Consider the following 20,990-nt stretch of genomic DNA (forward strand, 5'->3'; position numbering starts at 1 on the left):
TTGCAACACTATTGAGAACTCAGCACATGGCCAAATTCCTTCTTTTGGGTTTATCTTAAGTAACAGAAATCACAGCTCTCTGGCTTGTAACTTGGCAAAGGCCTCATGGTCAACTTACGACAAGTGCAGATTATCAAGTGCTCCTAGCAGAACCTGCACATGCATACAGTAATTTACCTTGTGAAGCAGAGCAGCACAAACTGTTGAATCCACTCCCCCACTGACTAACACCTGAAATGAATTTCAGCAATGTTAAAAACTGTCTCCCTTGTTTAAATGAATCTTGATCTTCCACATCCATGTAAGGCCTTAACATTAATATGTTGACACAAAGTCTCTTTCATATGTAGTTGAGACTTGCACTTACTAATACATTCATGTTGCCAACTTTGCTTCTAAGTTGTTGAATACATGTATCTAATCTGCTCTCAACAGTATATGTTCCACAACATCCCACAACCTGGTGATGGAAAAAAAAAACACATTTATTTATTTCTTTATTAAATCCAATACACACAGAATTACTTCTCTTCAAACTTGAAAGCCCAGAAAATGACTTGACACCTTACATTGTTTAGAGGACCAGGAAATTTTTGACAAGAATAAAATAATTAATTAACAATTAAACCCAGGGCTAAATTTCATAATAAAAATATGAACATTATTTTCTGGGAAAAGGACACTCTGTATTAAGCAATTTAATGTAGCAATTAATCCTATTTGTAAACAGTTTGTGTTTACCCCATAAAGAAAATTTTTCAACATTGTTACACCATTCTCCGTTAGATCTACTTCTGGGTGAAACTGCACTCCAAATAACTTGCGTGATTCATCCTCAATACCTGTAAAAAGCAGAACATAACAACATTTGACATCAACTCGCAAAAACAGTCAGAGTTCCAGATGGGATTTGAACCCACAATACTCCGAGATCTAGCCAGACACACTAACCACTGAGCTGCTGGAGATATTTCACCCTTGCTCACCATAGAGTCCCCAGTAGCTCAGTGCTTAGATCACAGAGGGCTGTGAGTTCAAGTCCCATCTAGAACTTTGGATTTTTTTCCGAGTTGATGTCATTTCTACATTTAATATTCCTTATTAATAATACTCATAACAACATATAAGAGAAACTACGAGTTACACATCATAATATCAAAATTCTTTAAATTTACTGAATAAACATTTGTGTGAATTAAAATTAGCATTATTGTACCTGCAACAAGGTCACCAGACTTGGCAATAATTTTCAAGTTACTAGCAACTCGGTCAATAGAATCTCCATGTGTCAACAACACCTCTTGCTCAGACTGTAATCCTCTAAAATACCCAAACAAGAAATATTTATAATAATCAATGACTGGCTTAAGTTTACATCATTTTCTGTCATAATGTATATTTAATAGATTACCAGAGATTTGAATTGGTAATACAAACCTGAACAGTGCTGATGATGTTTCCACGGTAACCTTGAATTGTCCATCTTCTCTGATATCTTTCTTCATCACAGTTCCACCAAACTCTTTATTTAACATCTTTATTTTCAGACACAAAAAAAAATGTGACAAAAAATTATTTCTTATCCATCATTGCATAATTTGCTCAATGTCAAATATTCTAAATTAATGCCTGGATTCAGTTCATGTACACAACACAAAATTAAGTTTATCTTTTGTCATAATTATTTAACCTCGAATTTGGAACAGTTAACACGATTGGCCTAAGCTTTTAAATCATTTTCGATTGACGTTTAGTCGGATATTATAGATCCAAGGTGATTGATAATACCTGCATTCCATAACATATTCCTAAAACTGGAATTCCACTGGTAAAAATAGCAGGATCATACTTAGGAGCATCCTCTGCATACACACTACTTGGACCCCCAGATATAATGATGGCCCTGATTTGATGACGGAAAGATACCAAAAACACAAAAATAAAACAATCAACAAAATTATAATGATAATTATTAATACCATATTACACTAAACTTTGCAATAATTCTGTGTTTTTGTAGTTATAGAAGAGTAACCATTGCCATAATTAAAGTAATTTTCATATATTTGAAGAATTTGATTAATATTTCCATAGTTTATCATTAAAAATACCATATTTTCTCAATCAAAAGCTGGATTCAAAAGTACAGTAGAGTAATTTGGAATTTCTCAATAACAGTTTAGTCTTACCTAAAGCCCCTCTCTCGTATAGTATATATAGATGTATCTAAAGGAAGTATTTCGGTTTCCACGCACAGCTCTCGTACTCTTCGATCTATGACCTGGGAGAAAGTTGTAATGAGTATTGGATAAGTTTCCTCGTGAAAGAAAACACACCCAGAAATAAATATTAAGAGGCGCAGTGGCCTCATGGTTATTGCACTTGTCTCCAGATCGAATGGTCTGGGTTCGAGTCCTGGCCAGGGACATTGCGTTGGGTTCTTGGGCAGGACACTTTACTCTCACAGTGCTTCTCCTCACCCAGGTGTATAAATGGGTGCTGGTGAGCTTAATGCTGGGGGTAACCCTGTGATGGATTAGCATCCCATCCAGGGGGGAGTAGAAATACTCCTAGTTTTTTTGTACTACAGAAACCAGGATAAGCTACGGCCCGATGGGCCACTTGGCTCATATGCAGACTGTATCTTTACCTTTATATTAACTAACATTATAAACCTTATATATACTCTATTACTTTTGTACCATAACTGAGGCTCTGTTAGGAGAGAAGGAAGGGGAGGGGGGGGGGGAATGCACCTTCGCTGACTGAACTGTAAACCATGTCATGTAAAATTTTCAGAAGATCTGCAGGTTGCAGTTTATAATCAAACAAAAGTTGCTGCTTTTCTTTTGACATCTCTCTTACTGATCTTATTACAGCAAGGACACTCAAACCGTGAACAACCGACATTTTTTGTACCATCTTAATTGTTCAGTTCCAGAAAATATCCAGCCTCCCCCCACAGAAGGGATTGGAATTTCCTGGCGGGTGGGAGGTTCTGTAAGACCAAAAAAATTTAAAGATAAGTATGAAGCTCAATCAGAATTTCCAGAGGGGTGGGAGGGGGACTTAAGAAAATTCCCTTCTGTGGGGGAGGTATGGATATTTTCTGGAACTACACATTTTTATTGACTATGGAATGAAGGCTCTTCATATCAACAAGAGCATTTAGCATTTTAACATTGTACATTGTACATTGTTACAGTGTAAAAATGCTAAATAAACAACAGCCTCCATTTGGCATGGAAATATGCTCTGATATTTCTCCACGAACATTATCTGTTCAGAGAAACGAACAGTTTTCCATGAGCGTAGCTTGAGGAAAACTGTGAGCTTTGAGGAACAGATGATGTCTGCAGACAAATATCTGAACATATTTCTGTGCCAAATGGAGGCTATTGTGTTTATTATCCTTCAAATATTTTTTTGCAACACACGGTTTTGAAAATTGGGAAATATCACTTGCATATTCCCCAGTATTAGCAGAGGAATATTCATTCCCAAGATCCGTTCAGTCTAATTGCGTGCAAGCGGAAATATTTGAAGGATAATAATCGTGGACATAACATGAAGAGCCTTAATTCTAAATCACTGAAAAACACGTACAAAAAATGTCCAATGTTTATGGTTTGAGCATCCTTACTGAAAAATGAGTAAAGATGTAAACTATGTACAACAGACATGTATAGCTGTGTACCTTATGAAACTGGTCTTTTGTACAGTATATTTACAAAGCAGCTTTGTACTTATGAGCATCAAATGACTGATGATACTTCTTTGAAGGTGTTTGAATATTGGGATTTTGACACTAACATAAAAAAGCATATGACAAATATGACAGTCGTAGTATATTTTTCATTTCTTTGTAGTATATCAGTTTTGTCAGATCTCGTCTTGATGAAAAGATATGCATGCACAACATCAGTCATCTATTGCATGGTTACCTCATGTTAATTATATCACTTATTTAAATGGAATGCTAAAAAAATACAAGAATTGCTGACAGTTTTTTAGTTTCTTTTCTTTGCAGTACCAAAAAAAATTACCCCCTAGAAGAACAAAAATGCAAACTGCAGATGTATCATGCATGCACCCTCATAAGGAAAACCCAATTTTTCTTTACCCTCTAAGAAAAAGTCAGCTTCCCTCCAAACCCACAGCGACATATTCAAAAGATCAAATGACTAATTTGATATACGAATCGGCCAAAACAGCTTAAAAGAATTAATGTATAAGGACGGGACTTGACATGGAAATTGATAAACTTGATACTTTGCCACGTCTGGACAAGCATAGTGTACCTTTCAAAAGAGAACCAGCTTTTGCATCCTTAATGCATCGATTGTTTGATATTTTAATTATTTGTATCACGTTTTCACAGATTAAAACGATCTACAAGCTTGTATTAGCTACACGTTGTAAAAACCTTCAATCAACGACTATGACTGCCCTGTCAGACATGTGCATTTAATGATCAAGTTCAACTTCAAAACCGAAATTTATGGCCACAGTTTATGATCTGATTTTCTTTTCTGATTTCATTTCATAAAGAACACAAACCCACTGTATCAAGCTTTCCAAACTCTAGAAGGAGACCTTTATAAAAGCTTCTGAAATCGACACGAGTACACGTAAGCTTACAGAACCACATGAGCCGACTGATCGATACACTTGTTTTTTTTTACATTTAAACAAAACAGCAGATTCATCTCACCTTTCCATATTGTGCTCCAGCATCTAAAATAGCCACTTTTTCCTGTCCCATTTGTTCTTCCGACATAGCGCTATCGTTTTGCATTACGTGACCGTTGATACACGAACCCATTCCAGCAACTTTGCTAAGGTTCGCCGCCATTTTCCACTTCACTTCCCGCGGTTTGCGCGAATTTGAAACAGAATCTCATGCGCATACTCATTGGTCAGCGGTACGCCCTCGGAAGTTCCGAAAGACAACGAGTTCAATTCCGACTATCTTCGGCCCAGCTCTTTGACGGCACATATCTCGTATTCAGGCTTCTCCGGTCAAAGGAAAGAAACAATATGGCGCCCGACAGAGCGCGTTTGAAGCATTTATGGAGTTTGGCCTTACAATGCGCGGAGGAGAATCCGGAATTGTCACGATTTTACGTGAACGAAGTTCTTTCAACAGATGACGGAATGAATGGTGTGGCAAAGGAATTTTGGATGAAATATTGTCGGCATTGTGGTGTTATATTTAAAGGTGACAACTGTCGTGTGAGGGTGCAGCCAAAACGACGAAGGCAAAAGAACAAGAAAACGGGCAATAACGAGGACAATTCTAGTAAACATTTGAACAAGAAGCAAGCATTAAAACTACCTCGCAATTTAAACCATGTCGGAGTATTTTGCAAGAATTGTGGAAGACAATCCTTCTACCCTGGCAGAACACGTGATCAAGCAACTCCGACTAAACGCTCGCGACCGTCTTCTGCAGCGAAACAAAACCTTAACACAACACAAGATACCACTCCTTTGTTGTCAAAGTCAGCGAAAGCAAGGAGAAGAAGTCGCACAGCCAAGCTCAAAGATATTTTGTTATCAGACGAAAGACAAAAGTCGACGGCGACAGCGTCTAGTCCTCAACTGAAGGATTTCTTGTCAAGTTTGGGACATTCCATTTCTTTCTCATGACTTGGACAACATGGGGTTACCAGTGTCACTTAAGGTCAATCTGGATTGAAGACTTTACAGAGATAATTATGCAAACTTTGTGCAAGCACTTACTTGCAAGAACTCTGAAAATTGTCATACCAGTATGGCAAGATGACTTTATTGACTCCTTCATGCAATCATTAGTCTGGTAACAGGCACTCACAAGTCGACATCTTCTTTGCTTAACATCATCTGAACATTGTTTAGGTCAGACACTCCTACCCCTCTGCCCCCCACCCCACCCCACTCCATCTCTCCTCATCACCCATGAGGATTTTCTCTTTCCCACTTTTTCATACATGTAGCTCATCACTGTTCAGATATGCATTTAGTCTTTATAGTTTGCTTGACTGGTACGTTAAGACATCAAAGATTTTTCAATAACTTATCACATTCAAGTTTTTTTGGTGCAAAAGAGAAAGGGGCACCACCAACCATATTGCAGGTAAAGCTCTTTACTTATTTATTAGTCCATGACATGGCGAGACACTGTGGCAAGAGTAACTTGCGCAATAATGATGCACAATAATGATGCACAATAACCATGGACATAAACATACTTAATAAGTGGTTGTTAACACTACACATAAAGATTGCAGTTTGGGGTATAATTTTGTAATGCTTCCCCCCATTCCTAAATACAAAATATTCAAGAAAATAGAACTAGTTTCCAGGCTCAAAACTTTGCTTGTCTGATACAAATTGTCATTTTCTGTAACTTAAATTTTGTTTTAAGTGTATGATTTGTGTCTATATTGCATAAGAACAATATTATATAATTCCCCAATAAGTTTGTTCAAATTCTTTTTCTTCTCTTTCCTCGGTTACAGCAGTTGTAAACAAGTCTTCTGTCAGATATAGCAACAAATTTTCTCGCATATCTTGGACTCTGGACTGGACTGTAAGGAGATCTTTGTCTTCATAATGGCGAAACATATTATTTTCTGGGATAAAAAAGTGAGGTAAATGTTTGGTGTTCAAACAGGATATTAGTTCATCAAGAAGCCTTTCTAACAAGGTACCTCGAGAGCAAGATTCTTGTGTTTGATCAGGCATTGACTCTAGCACCCAAAAAAGAACAGTTTTCATATGATAAGAGGCAACAACTTTTGGTTCTTGCAAGTATTTTCTTCGCAGTGCTTTAAGTACCATTAAACTTTGCTTCTGCCATGGTTTAATGGCAGAACTGAGGAGCAGTTCTGCAGAACTGAAGCTGAATCGCCACTCTAACAGCTTGTTTGTGGTGAATGGATGTGGCTTTGCCAGCAAGTAGCATTGAAGACTTGAGATCTTCTCTACAAGCTTTTGATTAGGCCAATATCTTTTTCTTAGGAGCCATGCAGCTTTGATTTCTGTTGGACCATCACACAGTATGGCAGGTGCTATGTCTATAATTTGATTCTGCCAAGCAGTTGTACTTTGTGAACCCTGGATGACTGACAGTGTGTCAAAGAGTGCTCCTAATGCAGAATCAGGCCATGCTGTGGAATCAGGCCAAATGAGACAGTGAATGGGCTCTTTAAAGAAAATGGTCATAACTGGATAAAAATCATGGACATTTTTCCTCTTCATTCCAAGCTCAAGACCTCTGGAGCTTGTAAATTTTGTTCCCATCACATGTGACACTGCATACTCTACTCGTCGCTCAAACATCCTGACAAATTTATGCGAAAGGAACACTTCTTCATTATGAATTTCATAGAGCATCGCCAGTGGGTCAAGTAGTTCCTCCAACACTGGGATGTCCTGTAATGTGATCTGTGAAGCATCCAGCACTTTCAGATTCACATACCCTGGATTTGGACCTTCTATAGAAGCAAACTGTAATGCTTCAGTATCTCTTTCACTCGCAGTGACATCTGGCAAAATAAGCATGAAATCCATTTCCTGTGATATGTGTCCATCACTTGGGCACTCAGCTATGTGACAGCCTTCAAACATGCTTCCCACTGGGAGAACACATCTGTGGAGTTGGTTCAATATCCGCTGAACCTTTATTGCATCAAAGATTAACTTGTGTTGAGCCATGTTCAGCAGCAGGAAGTTGTCATATTTGAACAGAGCCTTCTCCAGCTGTAGACATTTTGATGTCCTTTGTTGGTTGAAAAGCCTGAAAAATATTCAAATGCTAGTGAGCTCATCAAAAAAAGGCAGTTATCATTATATATTATAATAAATTATAATAAATTATATTATAAACAAGATTTATGATCTTTATCAATATTTATAAATAATTAATAATTTTAATTATTGGTATTAACAAAATCTGCATATGTTAGGATAATAAAATGTTGGTTGGTGTAAATTGAAGAATATATTAATTATTTAAAACAATCTTTTTAGCTTGTGTGGAACCTGATGATGCTCACTGATTTTTGTCACTGACAAAAAGGTGCAGAAAATCACCCCAGTGTACAGCTTATTGCAATGGTTCTAAAAATTATTAGTAATATGTTAATGCCTGAACCTCAATATCTGGACTGCAGGTAGACTCCCTTTTCCATTAGCTTGTCAGGTAAGAAGTACTGTTATTCCTCTACTTATTTTCACATCAATAGTTTTTGACAAATTAAGGCAAAGGAGGGCCCTTTTTGTAGTCTGCAGAATATCAAACCATGTGTGAAACTGTGCAACAGAAATTATTATAATATTATTGCATATTTGCAAAAGTGGATGCATCATTGCCTTCTGTGCACCTGACTGCAATTGATAACAAAAACTGTGACAAAACTGCAGTGACTTTAAGGTATAACTGAATGTTGACCCATTTGTTGGCAGTTTTCATGAAAGTAATGTGTAAAATATTATTAAAACGTAAAGGGATAAAAATAGGAAATCAAGCATGTTTTAAGTACTTAATTTTTCTACATCATGTAAAAATAGCATCTTATTTTGAGGTGGAGTACAAAAGAAACACTAAGTGACAAACAATAGAGAAAATTGTGTGGTTTATTTACAGTCATCATTGGAGCTAAGAAAATTATAGTTACTGTATTTTATATTACCACATATCTTCTTTTACACATTCAGTTATTAGAAAGCAAATTACAGAACAGCTATTGATGAATATTTTATTGTTTCCTGTAAATTGTAAGTGCTATAAATTATAACAACTTTCATTACTTTTAAACAAACTGCAGCACTGTTTGAACAAAATCATCATCAATTGTTTTTGAGCATTTAACTTGAAACAACTCAGAGGGAAGATAAGCCAACATGTTTCTTTTTACTTTTTTCACCTGTCTACAAGTACTACTAATGTCATCTGGATGAAAACGCTGCAGCAGATTAACAATTGGGAGAAAAAAGTGAGGCAAATTGTTGTCATTCAAGAAACTAACAAGTTTGTCCAGCAGGCAAACAAGCAGTTCTCCTCTACCCATATCTTGTCTCTCGGATAAAGGAGTTGATTCTAAATGCCAGAAAAATACCATCTTGATTACAAAAGAGGACAAGATTTGAGATTTGTGAAAATACTTTTCCTTGATAGCTTTTAGAACTACTATACATTGCCTCTCTTTTGGTCCAGTTTCCATGAAAAGTAAATATTCTGCCAGCCCAAAGGTCATTTGAAATGTCATTGCACTCTCGTCTATTGGTTCTTCCTCATCCCACAGAGGATGAAGATAGCAAGGGGCTTCTGCAACATCCTGTACAGTTTTCTCACTTGGCCAGTATCGTTGTCTTTGGAGCCAGTTCATCTTGGCATCAGCAGGCCAGTCACATTCCAAAACAAGATGAACTTTGAAAATCCTGGAGGGCCAAGATGGTGAACTCCAGTTTGTAAGATTAACCCACAGCATTTGAGCATTTGTCATTGCATCTCCTGACCATGAGTCGGGATCTAGTGGCAACATACCCAAGTGTTCAGTGATAGGCTTGAAAAATGACACATCAATGGATGCCTGAAGTCCTTCACTGTTTTTTTCTGCATCACACCTAGACACCATTTCCATACCACCTGGCTTTTGCACAAGAACCTTCTTCAGAGAATTCTGGATTTTCTCCTCCATGGCTTCCATAAAGTTTCTCTTCAGATAAAATCCATCTTCACACTTTTTTAGAAAGCTATCACTTAAATTTGGCACTGTGTTTTTAATACCAATGTACTCGGACTCTAAGGTTGATGGGCTTGAAAGCTTCACAAGCACTTGATGCGGTTGTTCATCAAGCGGCATATACTGAAGAGCTCCTGGGGACTCCCGAGCCATGGATGTTGGTAGACGAACAAAGAAGTCAAATTCAACTCCATACCCTTTGCCATTGTTGAAATTCTTTGGAAGAAAGCAACCTTCAAATGCACTTCCAATAAGCACACTTTCAGTGTCTTCACCAAAACACTTGACAGCACTTAAGATTGTTTGATGATGGAAGAGAATAAGGACTAAGAAGTCATCATACTGCCTTAGTGCCAGTTCAAGTTGTAAAGGAGGTGTTTGAAAGAAACTTGCCATGTCCCAAGGTTTTCCATTCTGTACAAGCCTGAAGATATATATGTGATATATGATAAAGGGATTTTTAATAGGATTCTTTGAAGATCATTAGCTTTCTGTTTGTTTTGCTTGCCTTGCCAGCTTTTCTTCCTTCTGTGATTTCTCCTTTTTTTACCCCCCCGGGCCCCTCCCCTAGATCTGCCACTGATTTTGAAACCTTAAGAAGGGGAGTGCTCCAGGAATATTGCCTCCTTTTTTGTATTCTCTCTCCCACTTCCCATATCCTGTTCTTCCAACTCCCAGACATTCAATAAAAAAATTGAAAACTGAAGTACTGCAAATTTTTCGCCCCTCAGATATTTTGCCCTCCCTCACACACCACTAACAGAGCAGCCCTTAAGATTAGAGTGGCAATCATGCTGAACAAAGACTCTGATGAATACTTACCAATAAATAATGGCAATCAACAATGGAGCAGCAACAAATGTGCATATCACTGTCAGAAACATGATAAAAATTGCTTCACGCCACGTAAGGCGATAACATCAAAAACACAATCAAATTCAATTCCTTCAAATTGAATTTTCTCCTAATTAAATTTGCGGTGAACTCGGCCGGAAGTATCGGAGTTAGATTGGGCTCTAATCTCGTTCCCATTGCCTATCGGATCAAACGGTAAAACTCCGCCATTTTCTTTGCCGCAATTTGCGTCTGTTCTTCGAAAATGTCTTCTATTTTTCTTCGAGTTGCTGTTGGCGTGACAGCGGGAACTTTGTTTTGTTTGAAGGCAGTACCACATGTTTTTCCACATGAGTACGTTAAAAGAGTGATGGAACTGAAAGTTGGCAGTACCGAGGTAGAAGTCCCTGCAAGATGTAAGGAGCAACTCGCAAGAATAGCTCCTAAACTTGGAATTAACGATAATCAAGAGAAAATCGCCTTCTTCGTCTGCAAATCTCTCTTTCCCATGTCAGCTGGAGCCACGTGGCTTCCAAATGGCGCCGTCATAGGAGTTCCTTTGACTTTCTTTTTCAAACAAGAGGAAGACATTGCAAGATTCCAGCAAGTCCGACATAAAGACGGAGAAGTCCCTTTCTACTTACGAGGCAAGATAGGCAGTAAATTCAAAGACACACTACTTTTGTCGGATGATAGTATAGCATTCCTTATAGGCCATGAACTGAGTCACATCAAGAGGATTGATTTGGCCTCTCAAGTCTTTTTAGCACCTTCATGGCTGTATATAACATTTGAAGTAGCAAGCAGAACTAGAAGACTGGTACCTAAAGCTCCAGTCATTGTGGATGGCATTTTAAAAGTCGGGTTTTGTTTGACCAGTTATTTTTGTTACTGGAGAGCACAGCGTTATCTTAACCATTATCAAGAATTCAAAGCAGACGAAATGTCTGCGAGAATTGACCCAGACATGGCTGTCGGTGGTGTGGATTGGATGTTGAAGACAATGAGGTTTAACTCTTTTATGAGATACATACATGAGAGAGGTACTTCTAGAGTGCAATCATCAGGCCAAGGCTACACTCATCCAAAGCTATTGGACAGACTGAGGAAACTGGAAGTGATAGTAGACAAAACAATGAAAGGTGCATGTTAGTGCGGTTGCATTGGTGCTAATACAATTCTCCCATAGGCACACACAGAAACACATTATGAATTAGAAAACAGTCCTAAGAAAATACGCAGGCTGATTGTTTAAAAATCGTGTTTCTATATTTCAATGGAAACGTAGGAGTAGCATGAGCTGTTGACGTTATGATGGTGCGAGCAAAGCGAATTTACATTTTGATGATCCAAGTAAACAAGCTGTTTTTGCGGTGTTTTCTAAACGAAATAGAAAACACGTTCTCTGTGTTTCTATCAAGTTATAGAAACACTCATGAAAGTTTGGGCAAACTCGAAAAAGCTGTGGAAACATTTGCCGGCGGCTCCTGTTCGCACAGCATTTCTCATTCTCCCATACTTCCACTTGTGTTTCTATAACTTGATAGAAACACAGTACATGTTTTCTATTTCTTAAATATGGTGCTTCTATGTGTTATGGAGCATGCAGCCCCCTGTAGGCGTTTCATTAATGTTTTCAGCGGGAGGACAACCATATTTAACAGGTGGGCAAAACTTTTTTTAATGTAAGTTCTTTTTATGAAAAAAGTTCCTCTAAATGGTCAAACCAGGTGGACAAAATTGTCCTCACAGCCGGTCAATTTTCCCAGTGCCTGGCCCTCAGTGAAACCCCTGATAGCCTATGTATGGACAACTGTGCTCACTACATGCGTAGACACATTTTTACACCTCGTGCATGGGTGTCTGCTTACAGGAGGTCCAGCTGTAACTTTCTAGGAAATACAAAACAATAGTCTATTTAAAAACATGCAGTCACATATTTATGAGATGGAAATTGACTTTGACAACCACCTTCATACCCCAATAACAGATTGAGACATGTTTAGGGAGAGGGGTGTTAATAGAGATAGGTCCTTTCTCAATTGAAAAGGCAAGAGTGTGGAATGAAGGTGGGCTAAAAATATGTCATACTTGGCATCTCTAGACATTTGCCTGCATAAACAGATTTGTCTCTCTATGCCTAACCCATACCCTCTGACTAACTTTGCAGATTCAATGTGAGAATCATGTACTGACAATTTACTTAACTTGGAGTCAGTGTGCTCCAGATTCACAACCAAGAAACCATAGGGAAACTGTGCATATCACCATTATAGATCTGCTGCCAATGTTACACAGATCAATCATCCTTTTTTGCAAAGGGGAAATAGTGACATTTTTTGTAGATGTTAAACTGTGGTTGTAAGTTGCAAATAATGGTATATGAGGTAGCATCATGTATTGGTGATCTTTGTGCTCAATTTTGTTTTTCTTTTAATTCCTTTGCAGGAAATAGAGTCCTTCATGATGGGGAAACTGCAATGTCATAGTGGCTGGACTCATGAATTGTCCTTTCCAGCAGTCTTCCATGAATAACCATCCTTGAATTCTTTTTTCCTTCGATAGATTGATTTTTTTCAATAGCTTGTGAGTCAACATCTTTATCTTGGAAAGGGCGGCAATAGTCAACAATACATTTTTCTTCTGCCAAAAATAACTTATTTAATAGCAGAAAAAAGAGATTATCTTGATTGAGAAATCTAATTTTCATCCAGTGCAATATGGTGGTTTTCCATGTTGTACTAGTTAAGGTGTGCAAGAGCATCAGTTAAATATCCTCAGTTGAAAGGTTTTTTCAAATGTCTCTTACATTCAGAAGAAGAATAGTACATTTGCTAAACAATTTTGCCTATAAAATTTTGACTTCTCCAGTTTAATAGTTTTGTGCAAATAAAGGTATTGTGTTTGCTTGATGGGCGTGAAATAAAATTCTGATAAAATTCTGTTATTGCTGACTCTTGAATATTTTCTTTTCAAATATTATCAATCACGCTTTGTATCATACCAACTCTCCTGGTTCCAAACCAGATCTCTCGATTTACTCCTTAAATACAGAGAAAATGTATTTTGTTTCACTCCACTGTCACATTTAGGATACTTTTGTGGGTAATTTAGAACATTTACTTATCCTGAATTGTTATTCATCTCCTGCCCTCAACCTAATTGCCTGAGGATCAGGCTGAAAAGGGCAGGAGTTAACTGACATTCCAGGCTAGATGTTTACTGAGTTAATCTGAAAATTTCCAGATCTCCTCCTTCTATTTTGTTAGCTTTTTTCAAACATCAAGAGAGTGCCTTCACACAAAATAGGCAAAATTTGATATTTGGTCCACAGACTTTGGCCATAAATACAGATTATGCAAATTATTGGTTCACTTCTTGACGGCAGTATGATTTCTTTTATTTTATTCCCCCAAAGCATCACAGCCACACTAAAATAGTTATGACATATTGAAATTAAGACGTGGGATGACCTCCTGGTATGACGTTATTTCTTTTAGGTTGTTGACATCTCTGACACTGGTTTCTCATTTGTTCAATGTTATTCTATCCTGCATATTTCAGCATAGACCTTTCCAAAGCCAGTGGTGCCGAATTGAGGTCAGGGTTGACAAAAATACAGCAAATGTAGGAAATTGTACCCCACAACCTCACCCTGGTACTATTGTTCGTACGCACTGAAGTGGAATGAGGGAAAGGTGCAATGAAACATGAACAAACACGTTTGATGACATTTTGGCCTCAACATACAGTCATTTTGGACAGGGACCTTATCTCGTTTCCAGGTCTCCGCTATTTTTCCAAATCCAAGATGGCCGCTTTCGAAAGGATAATTCGGGGTTTCGTTCGTCTTGGGATAGGAGGGCTGTTCCTCGTCAGGGCCTCAGGCGAATTGTTTCCGCAAATTTGCAAAGACTTTAATGGTCTCAAAGACGAAAGCGGAACCTTAGTCGAAGTTCCTGATCGCTGTCGTGAACAATTTACCGAGGTGGCCGTGAAATTTGGTTTGAAGAACGCAGACAAAGTGAGCTTGTTTGTCAATCGGCATTTCTATGCAGTGTCGGCCGGTTCAAATATACTTCCGGGTGGTGCCGTTATTGGGTTGCCAAGGTGGTATCTATATCAAACTAAAAAGGATGTTGAAAATTCGGGACTTAGATTTGGCAGAGATGTGAGCTGGGATTCAGAAGTTGGTGTGACTGTGACTGAAAGTTTTATTCCAACTCAGGAAATGATCGCTTTCACTATTGGCCATGAGCTGGCTCATATTGATCAGCATTTAAATTTCAAGCTGTTTTTCACGTGTGTCCCACCATTATGGCTGTACTTGACATACAGAGTTGCAAAATGTACGGGAAGAATTTTCAAAGTGCATGTTGTGTTGGATGCTCTACTGAAACTTTGCATCTTTGGATTGAATTATCAAGCTTACAGAATTGTTGAGCGAAAGTTGACTCATCTTGCTGAATTCAATGCTGATGAAATTTCTGCTAAGTGTGATCCACACATGGCAAAAGGTGGTGTAGATTGGTGTACAACAACACTGAAACGAAACGTCATCCAACGTGCACTGCTTGGAGAACGAGGAAAACAGATTTACTCAGAGGAAGGAAATGACCTGCAACGCACAGCAATATCCAGACATCCACAGTTGACTGAGAGGCTACACAAAGTGAAAACCATCTTTGACACTCTGTCAGATTCAAGTTTGATAGAAGAGCCAGAAAACAGCAATACTGCAAATTAGTATTGTTACCAATGAATAATGATTGGCAGAGTATTTTGCCAGGGTATTTTGCAGAACGCCCAAGGCACTGTTTGCTTGCATTAAGTTACACTCGTGTTTGTGTGTGGTTAGCGTCTGTTTGTTGAAAAGGGCCAAATACACTATAATGCTGTCCTTTAAAGTTACATAATAGCTATAATGCTAACCGCAAGCAAACATGAGTGGGACTAATGACCAGCAAACGGTGCATTTGGAGATTGGCATTCTGCATTTGGTAGACAGCATTCTGCAGTGGAAACAATGCCTTTTCCACAGCATGAATACTTACAGCCCATGTGATGGTGTGATCCAAATCAGTAGTCAAACTTGATCACCTGATTACAGATGAATGATCATGCTTACAGGAGGAAAAGCTAAAGAGGAAGGGCAATTATTTTGAGAAGAATGAAAAGTGATGGTGAATACTGACTGAAGTGAAAGTACAATAAATAAATAAATAAATAAATTTTAGTCATAATGCAATCAAGAGCAAATGTGGGATTAGAAATAAATGAAAATTGGGGCATTTACTGTTAGCCATGATAGTGGTAGAGATTTGAATTTATTGTCGTCAGTTTTTTCAGGGTCTTTTGATTACCAAACAAGTTTACTGCAAGTGGTCAGTGTAAAGTACAGACTGCACAATGTAGACTGCAGGCCAGGGGTAAAATGCAGACTGCAGACCAGGGGTAAAATGCAGACTGCAGACTGTAGAATTTTTAACTCAATCAGGTTACCATTTCTATTATTGAGAGCAAGTGACATTCAGTCTTACCAAGGTGATAATGTGTAGACTTTCACTGTGAGTAGCCCAAACAATCTTGTTTATGGTAATCACTCAATAACAGAAATATTACAATATACACTTAAAAAGCCTGCAGTCTGCAGTCTGCAATTTACTGTCCCACAATAACCCAGAATTAGTATCACCCAACTAGTGGACTAATGCAAATCCTGCATTTTAATTGGCTACGCTACTAGAGGACTATTAGTAATAGTCCTCGAGTAGCGAAATTGGCGCAATCAAGCTTGGCACTTTCTTTTGTTTTATTCCCAAATAACTATTTCTTCAACTTGCATTTGCTAACTTTATTATTACCTTTTCTGTCCGACTAGTTGGGTGATACTAAAACAATTAGACCCTTCGCCCTCAAAAGCCATGGGTCAATAGCCCATTCGGCTTCGCCTCATGGGCTATTGACCCGTAGCCCTTGCGGGTTGCGGGTCTAATTGCTAATTGGCACTCAGGTTCTCATCGGGCAAGCTCGCTATCTAAAAGCCTGGGACGAGGATGTGATTAACCCAGGTTCCCCTCGGCCAATCTTTGCGAAGCTCGCCATTTTGATTTTTTTCGTGGCATGTGGTACTGTCCTAGAAGTAAATCTCTTGGCAGGCATGGGCAGCTTACCTGAAGCACTTACCAAAGTTGCCAACCAGCTCATTGCCATATCCGTGGGTTTAGGTATTGGTGGACTTTTTGTTTACAAGAATGCGGCCAATGTGTTCCCTAATCAAGTGTGCAAACCCATCGTGGCTTTGAGGGAAGGAGATGATAGAAGCTACGTGAAAATTCCCGAACGCTGTAAAACACAGTTTAATGAGGTCCTGACGAAGTTTGGCTACAAAAACAACGACAAAATCACTTTGTTCATAAATCAAGGAGTGCACCCGATTTCGGCGGGTTCTCCATCTTTTCCAAACGGAGCAGTTGTGAGCCTCCCAAAGTGGTACATTTTTGAGAATCACGAGGACGTAGAAAAGTGTGGAATAACTTTCCAAGGAAGAGATATCAAGTGGGACTCGGAACTGGGTATTATGATTAAAGAGACTTTGTTACCCACAGATGATATGATAGCTTTTTGCATTGGTAACGAGCTCGCCAAAATCCAACGGCTGGATTATATGGCCATCAATGCGTTCATGGCACCGACATGGTTGTACACGACATTTAGGATAGCTTATGCTACCCCAAGGCTGGTTAAACTCCATGCAATTTTAGATTTTATCCTCAAGCTTTGCATTTTGAGAATGAGCTATCTTTGTTACAAGCAAGTCAATGGAAACCTCTATCATGATGTGGTTTACAAAGCAGACTTGACCGCTGCAAAGTGTGAGCCCAGGATGCTTCAAGGCGGCATTGATATGTTCTCCAAAAAGCTAGAGCTCAACCGAATTCGACGTAGGTTGCTTGGAAAGAAGGGAAAGTACTGTTTCACTGAGGAAGGAAATGACATCGAATCCTACTTGTACCCACTGATGACAGAAAGGCTTGAGAGGCTGAAGGCAATAAACACAGGTATTACATTAACAGAAACGCATGTAACTTCCTAATCATACAACAACAAGCACTTGATAACTGGCCTCAAGGGAAACAGTGAGTTTTGTTTCCTGGGACCCTCAGTGTTCCCTGAGACGAAGCCGAGGGGAAGATCAAAGTCAAGGGGAAACAAAACTCACTGTTTCTCATGGGGCCAGTCATTAGGTGTTTTTTTTTAATACCTTCCAACTCAAAAATAGGAAATACTGCAAAAAAAAGTATTTGCTTGATGCCAGCTGGCACAACAAATTAGCTGCAGTTTCAAGGTGCTTGACCTGATCACATACGGGTGGAACATTCAAGTTATCATTCCCTAGGGAGTTTGTGTTTTTTGACCCACGACACTGACACATTCTCCAATTGGAAAATATATTTGAGTTGGGAGGTATAACAATGAAGTTTAGTTAGGGTAGCCTGAATTGCAGCTGTTTCCTTTTGCTGCTGTCTCTGTGTCTCTTGAAAATAAAGGAGCAGATGCTGTGGCTGATATTTAGGTCATGATGAGGGATGTTTACTCAGAACACCCAAATCAGAGTCAGTCACTAAGATCCTTAAAAAGGGAAAATCTGATTTGGATCTTTCCAGTTACCAAGACAATTGAAGTTCATGACCTTGCAAGGCATGATAGTATACACGGGGAGGGACTTCATGCCTTTTAGGGGTTAAAAAAGTGTGTTCAGCCATGAAAGGTCCACAGCCGCAGCTTTCCTGGTACCTTTTAGGGTATTGAGCTGAAAAAAATGGCAAGAGATATTTGGCAATCAACTGACATTTGATATATTGCCTCAGTTACACTTAGAATTCACAACTCATCAATGAAAGAGTGCACATTCAGTTAATGTGATGTTTTAGAATTGGTGCCTCTTGGGGATGAAAAAAGTTTTGAGCCACGCCCACAAAACAGGATCTTAGTACCTCTTAGGATTTTTTTTCAAAATTTCTGACCAGCACCCACATACTTTTTATATGGGAGCTTTCTCCAGGATAATATACTGTGAAATGACATGGATCCAGTTTACAGATGTCTGTAACCCAAGCTATAGTGTTCAGAAAGTTTAAAAGTAGATGTGAAAACCGCATTGTGTTAGTGAAAATCGTGCATCTCCAGAGCTACCTGTCCCTGTACCATGGCTCCACCAGCTAAGTGGAACAGGTGGCTCTGTGGGCAAGGATGACTAATCCTTTGCTTATTAGCCCTAGCGTTTGTCAGTGTTAAGGTGATTCCTTAGTATTGCATTGCGCATCCCTACTGGGCATGATTTTCGCGTCATTAGCGCACACACATGAGCGTGTGCGCATACAAAATGTAAGAGATTTCCCTCAAACTAAGCTCGATAGCGAAGTAAATGCTCCTTTACTCTTAAATGAGCAAGGTGACCCCCACTTTTTATTTCATAATTTCAATGAGAAAAAAAACCTCAATAACTAAGAGAAAAATTGGCCGAAATTTATGGCTACTTTTTTGGCAAATGAAATAAATACTACAGAGGGAGACATAATGGGTGCAACAGTGCATGTCCAAATTATGTTTCCTTTAAAGGAGAAAAAATGCAGGGTATTTAAAGACATTTTTTCTGGGACATAGATGAATAAACAATCAACGAAAGTCAAACTCTGTGTGACATAACACGCTGCATTGAAAAACAATCAAGCTTATTAATTTTGTTGCACACGGAGGTTACCAAAAGTCACCCAAATAACTGTATTTGTCAGCATTGTGGCGTGAAAACAAGCACGGTGACCCCCTCTTTTTATTACGTTTTTAATATCTCCTTGTCCTGTAACAACAGCATACCAAGTTTCATCAGAAATCTACGGCAGAGTTCTTTTACTAGGGAATCACCTTAATGATACTTCTGGGTGTAGAGCAACATAGTACAGTATCGTGTCTTCAATGCCTAAGAACGCAACACAGAAAACCTTATCCAACACAGTGGGGCCTCCCATAAGTGGATCCTAGACAACTTTTGCACAGAATAGTATTTATGGGGTGGTAGCTAAGAAATACTTGCCCAGGTTAACTTAAAAATTTCCAAAGTGGAAAAGTGGTGCAATACCACCAGCAGAGTTCTTACATTGGATTAGTGATAAGAGACCAGTCTGTCAGGATAGGAAATCCAGATTAAAATGGATTTTCTCTTTACAAATTGCCTTATATTACTTTCATATGTAATTCCAAAGAATTTGTTGATACATCAAGGCAATAACATCAACAACTTGCAGCTACATCAAATAATTTTTGCTTTTATTATTTATTTTTAGGATCAACCAGTGTATCCAGTGATGAGCTGCTCAATGACAGATGAAGACAATCGTCTGTTAAAAGTCTTGTTCTTATCTTGTGATGTGATGTTTCACATTTCATTTGTCATCTCATTACACAGTGCAAGAAAATAAGTTAAATGATGTTAAAATTTTTAAATAAATTGATCATTTGGTTGCTCAAATGGGGAGTTGTTGATCACACAAATAAAAGCCAGACAATACACTTTATGTTGGCACAGTAACAGCCTACCTCCTGTGGTTTCCTCAGAGGTTAGAGCAATCAGCTAACTAACAAACAAACAATTTAACAAACAGAAATAGAAATTGAAACTCGGAAGTAACTTTGTAAGATATTGGGTTTAGTTAGTGTACGTTGGACTACGATAGTGACAGTGTTTCTGGATGGGAAATAGCTAGTCTAGGTTAGGGTAAGAGTTTTTGGTGCCTAGTCTAGAATAGGGTTGCAAACTCGAGCTGATCGTGATCTAGTATAAGGTTAGGGTTTCAGTGTCTCAGCAGCACACCCCCACCTAAAGATTTACATTGTTCTTCCCTCTCTGATTTGACTCCCTTTGCCTATTTTGGACCTTTCTTACAATAACAAACTGAACATGATTCATTTTACAACTGCTAACCATGACAGAGGACTTGGGTTAAAATGTTTTCACCATTTGAACATGTCACCCTAATAGTTAGGCTAGAGCACCCTGGCAGCAGTAGCAGCATTACAACTTCAACGGTCACCTTGCTATGAGGAGCACCCCAGAGGATGGGGAGGGGGGGAGTACTTGCGTACTGTGTACTCCAGTATGGTAGTGCTGGCAAGTTATGACTGCTTTGTAAGGTTTCCAATGTGAGGACTTTTTTCGTTTTGCTGAAAGATTGAGGCTTACTAAAAGCACGACCCAGAGTACTCATACTTGTGTCAAACAATTCTATCAGTTTGATTTACAAATTCAAACCACCTAAAAAATGTATTTAGCACTGTTGTGCTAATTGGGGACACTAAATAAATAAACAAACATTGTAAATAGACCATAAACTATTAGCAATCCCAACCGATGGGAGGCTGACTAGT

At 38.6% G+C, this 20,990-nt stretch overlaps 7 protein-coding genes across 7 annotated transcripts in view; 4 read left to right on the plus strand and 3 right to left on the minus strand.

Moving 5' to 3' along the window:
- The window catches only part of LOC145482029 (GMP synthase [glutamine-hydrolyzing]-like), a 12,602-nt gene extending 7,747 nt beyond the window's left edge, over positions 1-4,855 (minus strand). Inside the window, exons 1-8 of the mRNA XM_081460609.1 lie at positions 4,715-4,855; positions 2,190-2,281; positions 1,789-1,903; positions 1,438-1,535; positions 1,217-1,320; positions 742-842; positions 368-460; positions 178-231 (exon numbers count right to left, since the gene is read on the minus strand). Coding sequence (XP_081316735.1) covers positions 178-231; positions 368-460; positions 742-842; positions 1,217-1,320; positions 1,438-1,535; positions 1,789-1,903; positions 2,190-2,281; positions 4,715-4,855 — 798 coding nt within the window. The remainder of the gene's footprint in view (positions 1-177; positions 232-367; positions 461-741; positions 843-1,216; positions 1,321-1,437; positions 1,536-1,788; positions 1,904-2,189; positions 2,282-4,714) is intronic.
- Positions 4,856-4,902: 47 nt separating this feature from the next.
- LOC145482036 (uncharacterized) lies at positions 4,903-6,238 on the plus strand. The gene has a single exon (XM_081460616.1). The coding sequence runs from the start codon at positions 4,903-4,905 to the stop codon at positions 5,650-5,652; it is 750 nt and encodes a 249-aa protein (XP_081316742.1). The 3' UTR covers positions 5,653-6,238.
- A 203-nt stretch (positions 6,239-6,441) lies between these two features.
- Positions 6,442-7,842, minus strand: LOC145482031 (uncharacterized). Its single transcript, XM_081460611.1, has one exon. It carries the CDS (start codon positions 7,699-7,701, stop codon positions 6,445-6,447), a length of 1,257 nt encoding a protein of 418 aa, XP_081316737.1. The 5' UTR covers positions 7,702-7,842; the 3' UTR covers positions 6,442-6,444.
- Positions 7,843-7,966: 124 nt separating this feature from the next.
- LOC145482030 (uncharacterized) lies at positions 7,967-10,645 on the minus strand. Its single transcript, XM_081460610.1, has 2 exons — positions 10,554-10,645; positions 7,967-10,155 (listed from the first exon to the last, which is right to left on the minus strand). Exons 1-2 carry the CDS (start codon positions 10,613-10,615, stop codon positions 8,799-8,801), a joined length of 1,419 nt encoding a protein of 472 aa, XP_081316736.1. The 5' UTR covers positions 10,616-10,645; the 3' UTR covers positions 7,967-8,798.
- A 118-nt stretch (positions 10,646-10,763) lies between these two features.
- On the plus strand, positions 10,764-13,092 carry LOC145482035 (transmembrane protein 177-like). Its single transcript, XM_081460615.1, has 2 exons — positions 10,764-11,707; positions 13,014-13,092. Exons 1-2 carry the CDS (start codon positions 10,831-10,833, stop codon positions 13,052-13,054), a joined length of 918 nt encoding a protein of 305 aa, XP_081316741.1. The 5' UTR covers positions 10,764-10,830; the 3' UTR covers positions 13,055-13,092.
- A 1,171-nt stretch (positions 13,093-14,263) lies between these two features.
- On the plus strand, positions 14,264-15,797 carry LOC145482032 (transmembrane protein 177-like). The gene has a single exon (XM_081460612.1). The coding sequence runs from the start codon at positions 14,269-14,271 to the stop codon at positions 15,310-15,312; it is 1,044 nt and encodes a 347-aa protein (XP_081316738.1). The 5' UTR covers positions 14,264-14,268; the 3' UTR covers positions 15,313-15,797.
- An 840-nt stretch (positions 15,798-16,637) lies between these two features.
- Positions 16,638-20,094, plus strand: LOC145482033 (transmembrane protein 177-like). Its single transcript, XM_081460613.1, has 2 exons — positions 16,638-17,626; positions 19,910-20,094. Exons 1-2 carry the CDS (start codon positions 16,726-16,728, stop codon positions 19,951-19,953), a joined length of 945 nt encoding a protein of 314 aa, XP_081316739.1. The 5' UTR covers positions 16,638-16,725; the 3' UTR covers positions 19,954-20,094.
- The last annotated feature ends 896 nt before the right edge of the window (positions 20,095-20,990 follow it).

Source organism: Orbicella franksi, chromosome 3 (assembly GCF_964199315.1).
Source record: "Orbicella franksi chromosome 3, jaOrbFran1.1, whole genome shotgun sequence".
Lineage (NCBI taxonomy): Eukaryota > Metazoa > Cnidaria > Anthozoa > Scleractinia > Merulinidae > Orbicella > Orbicella franksi.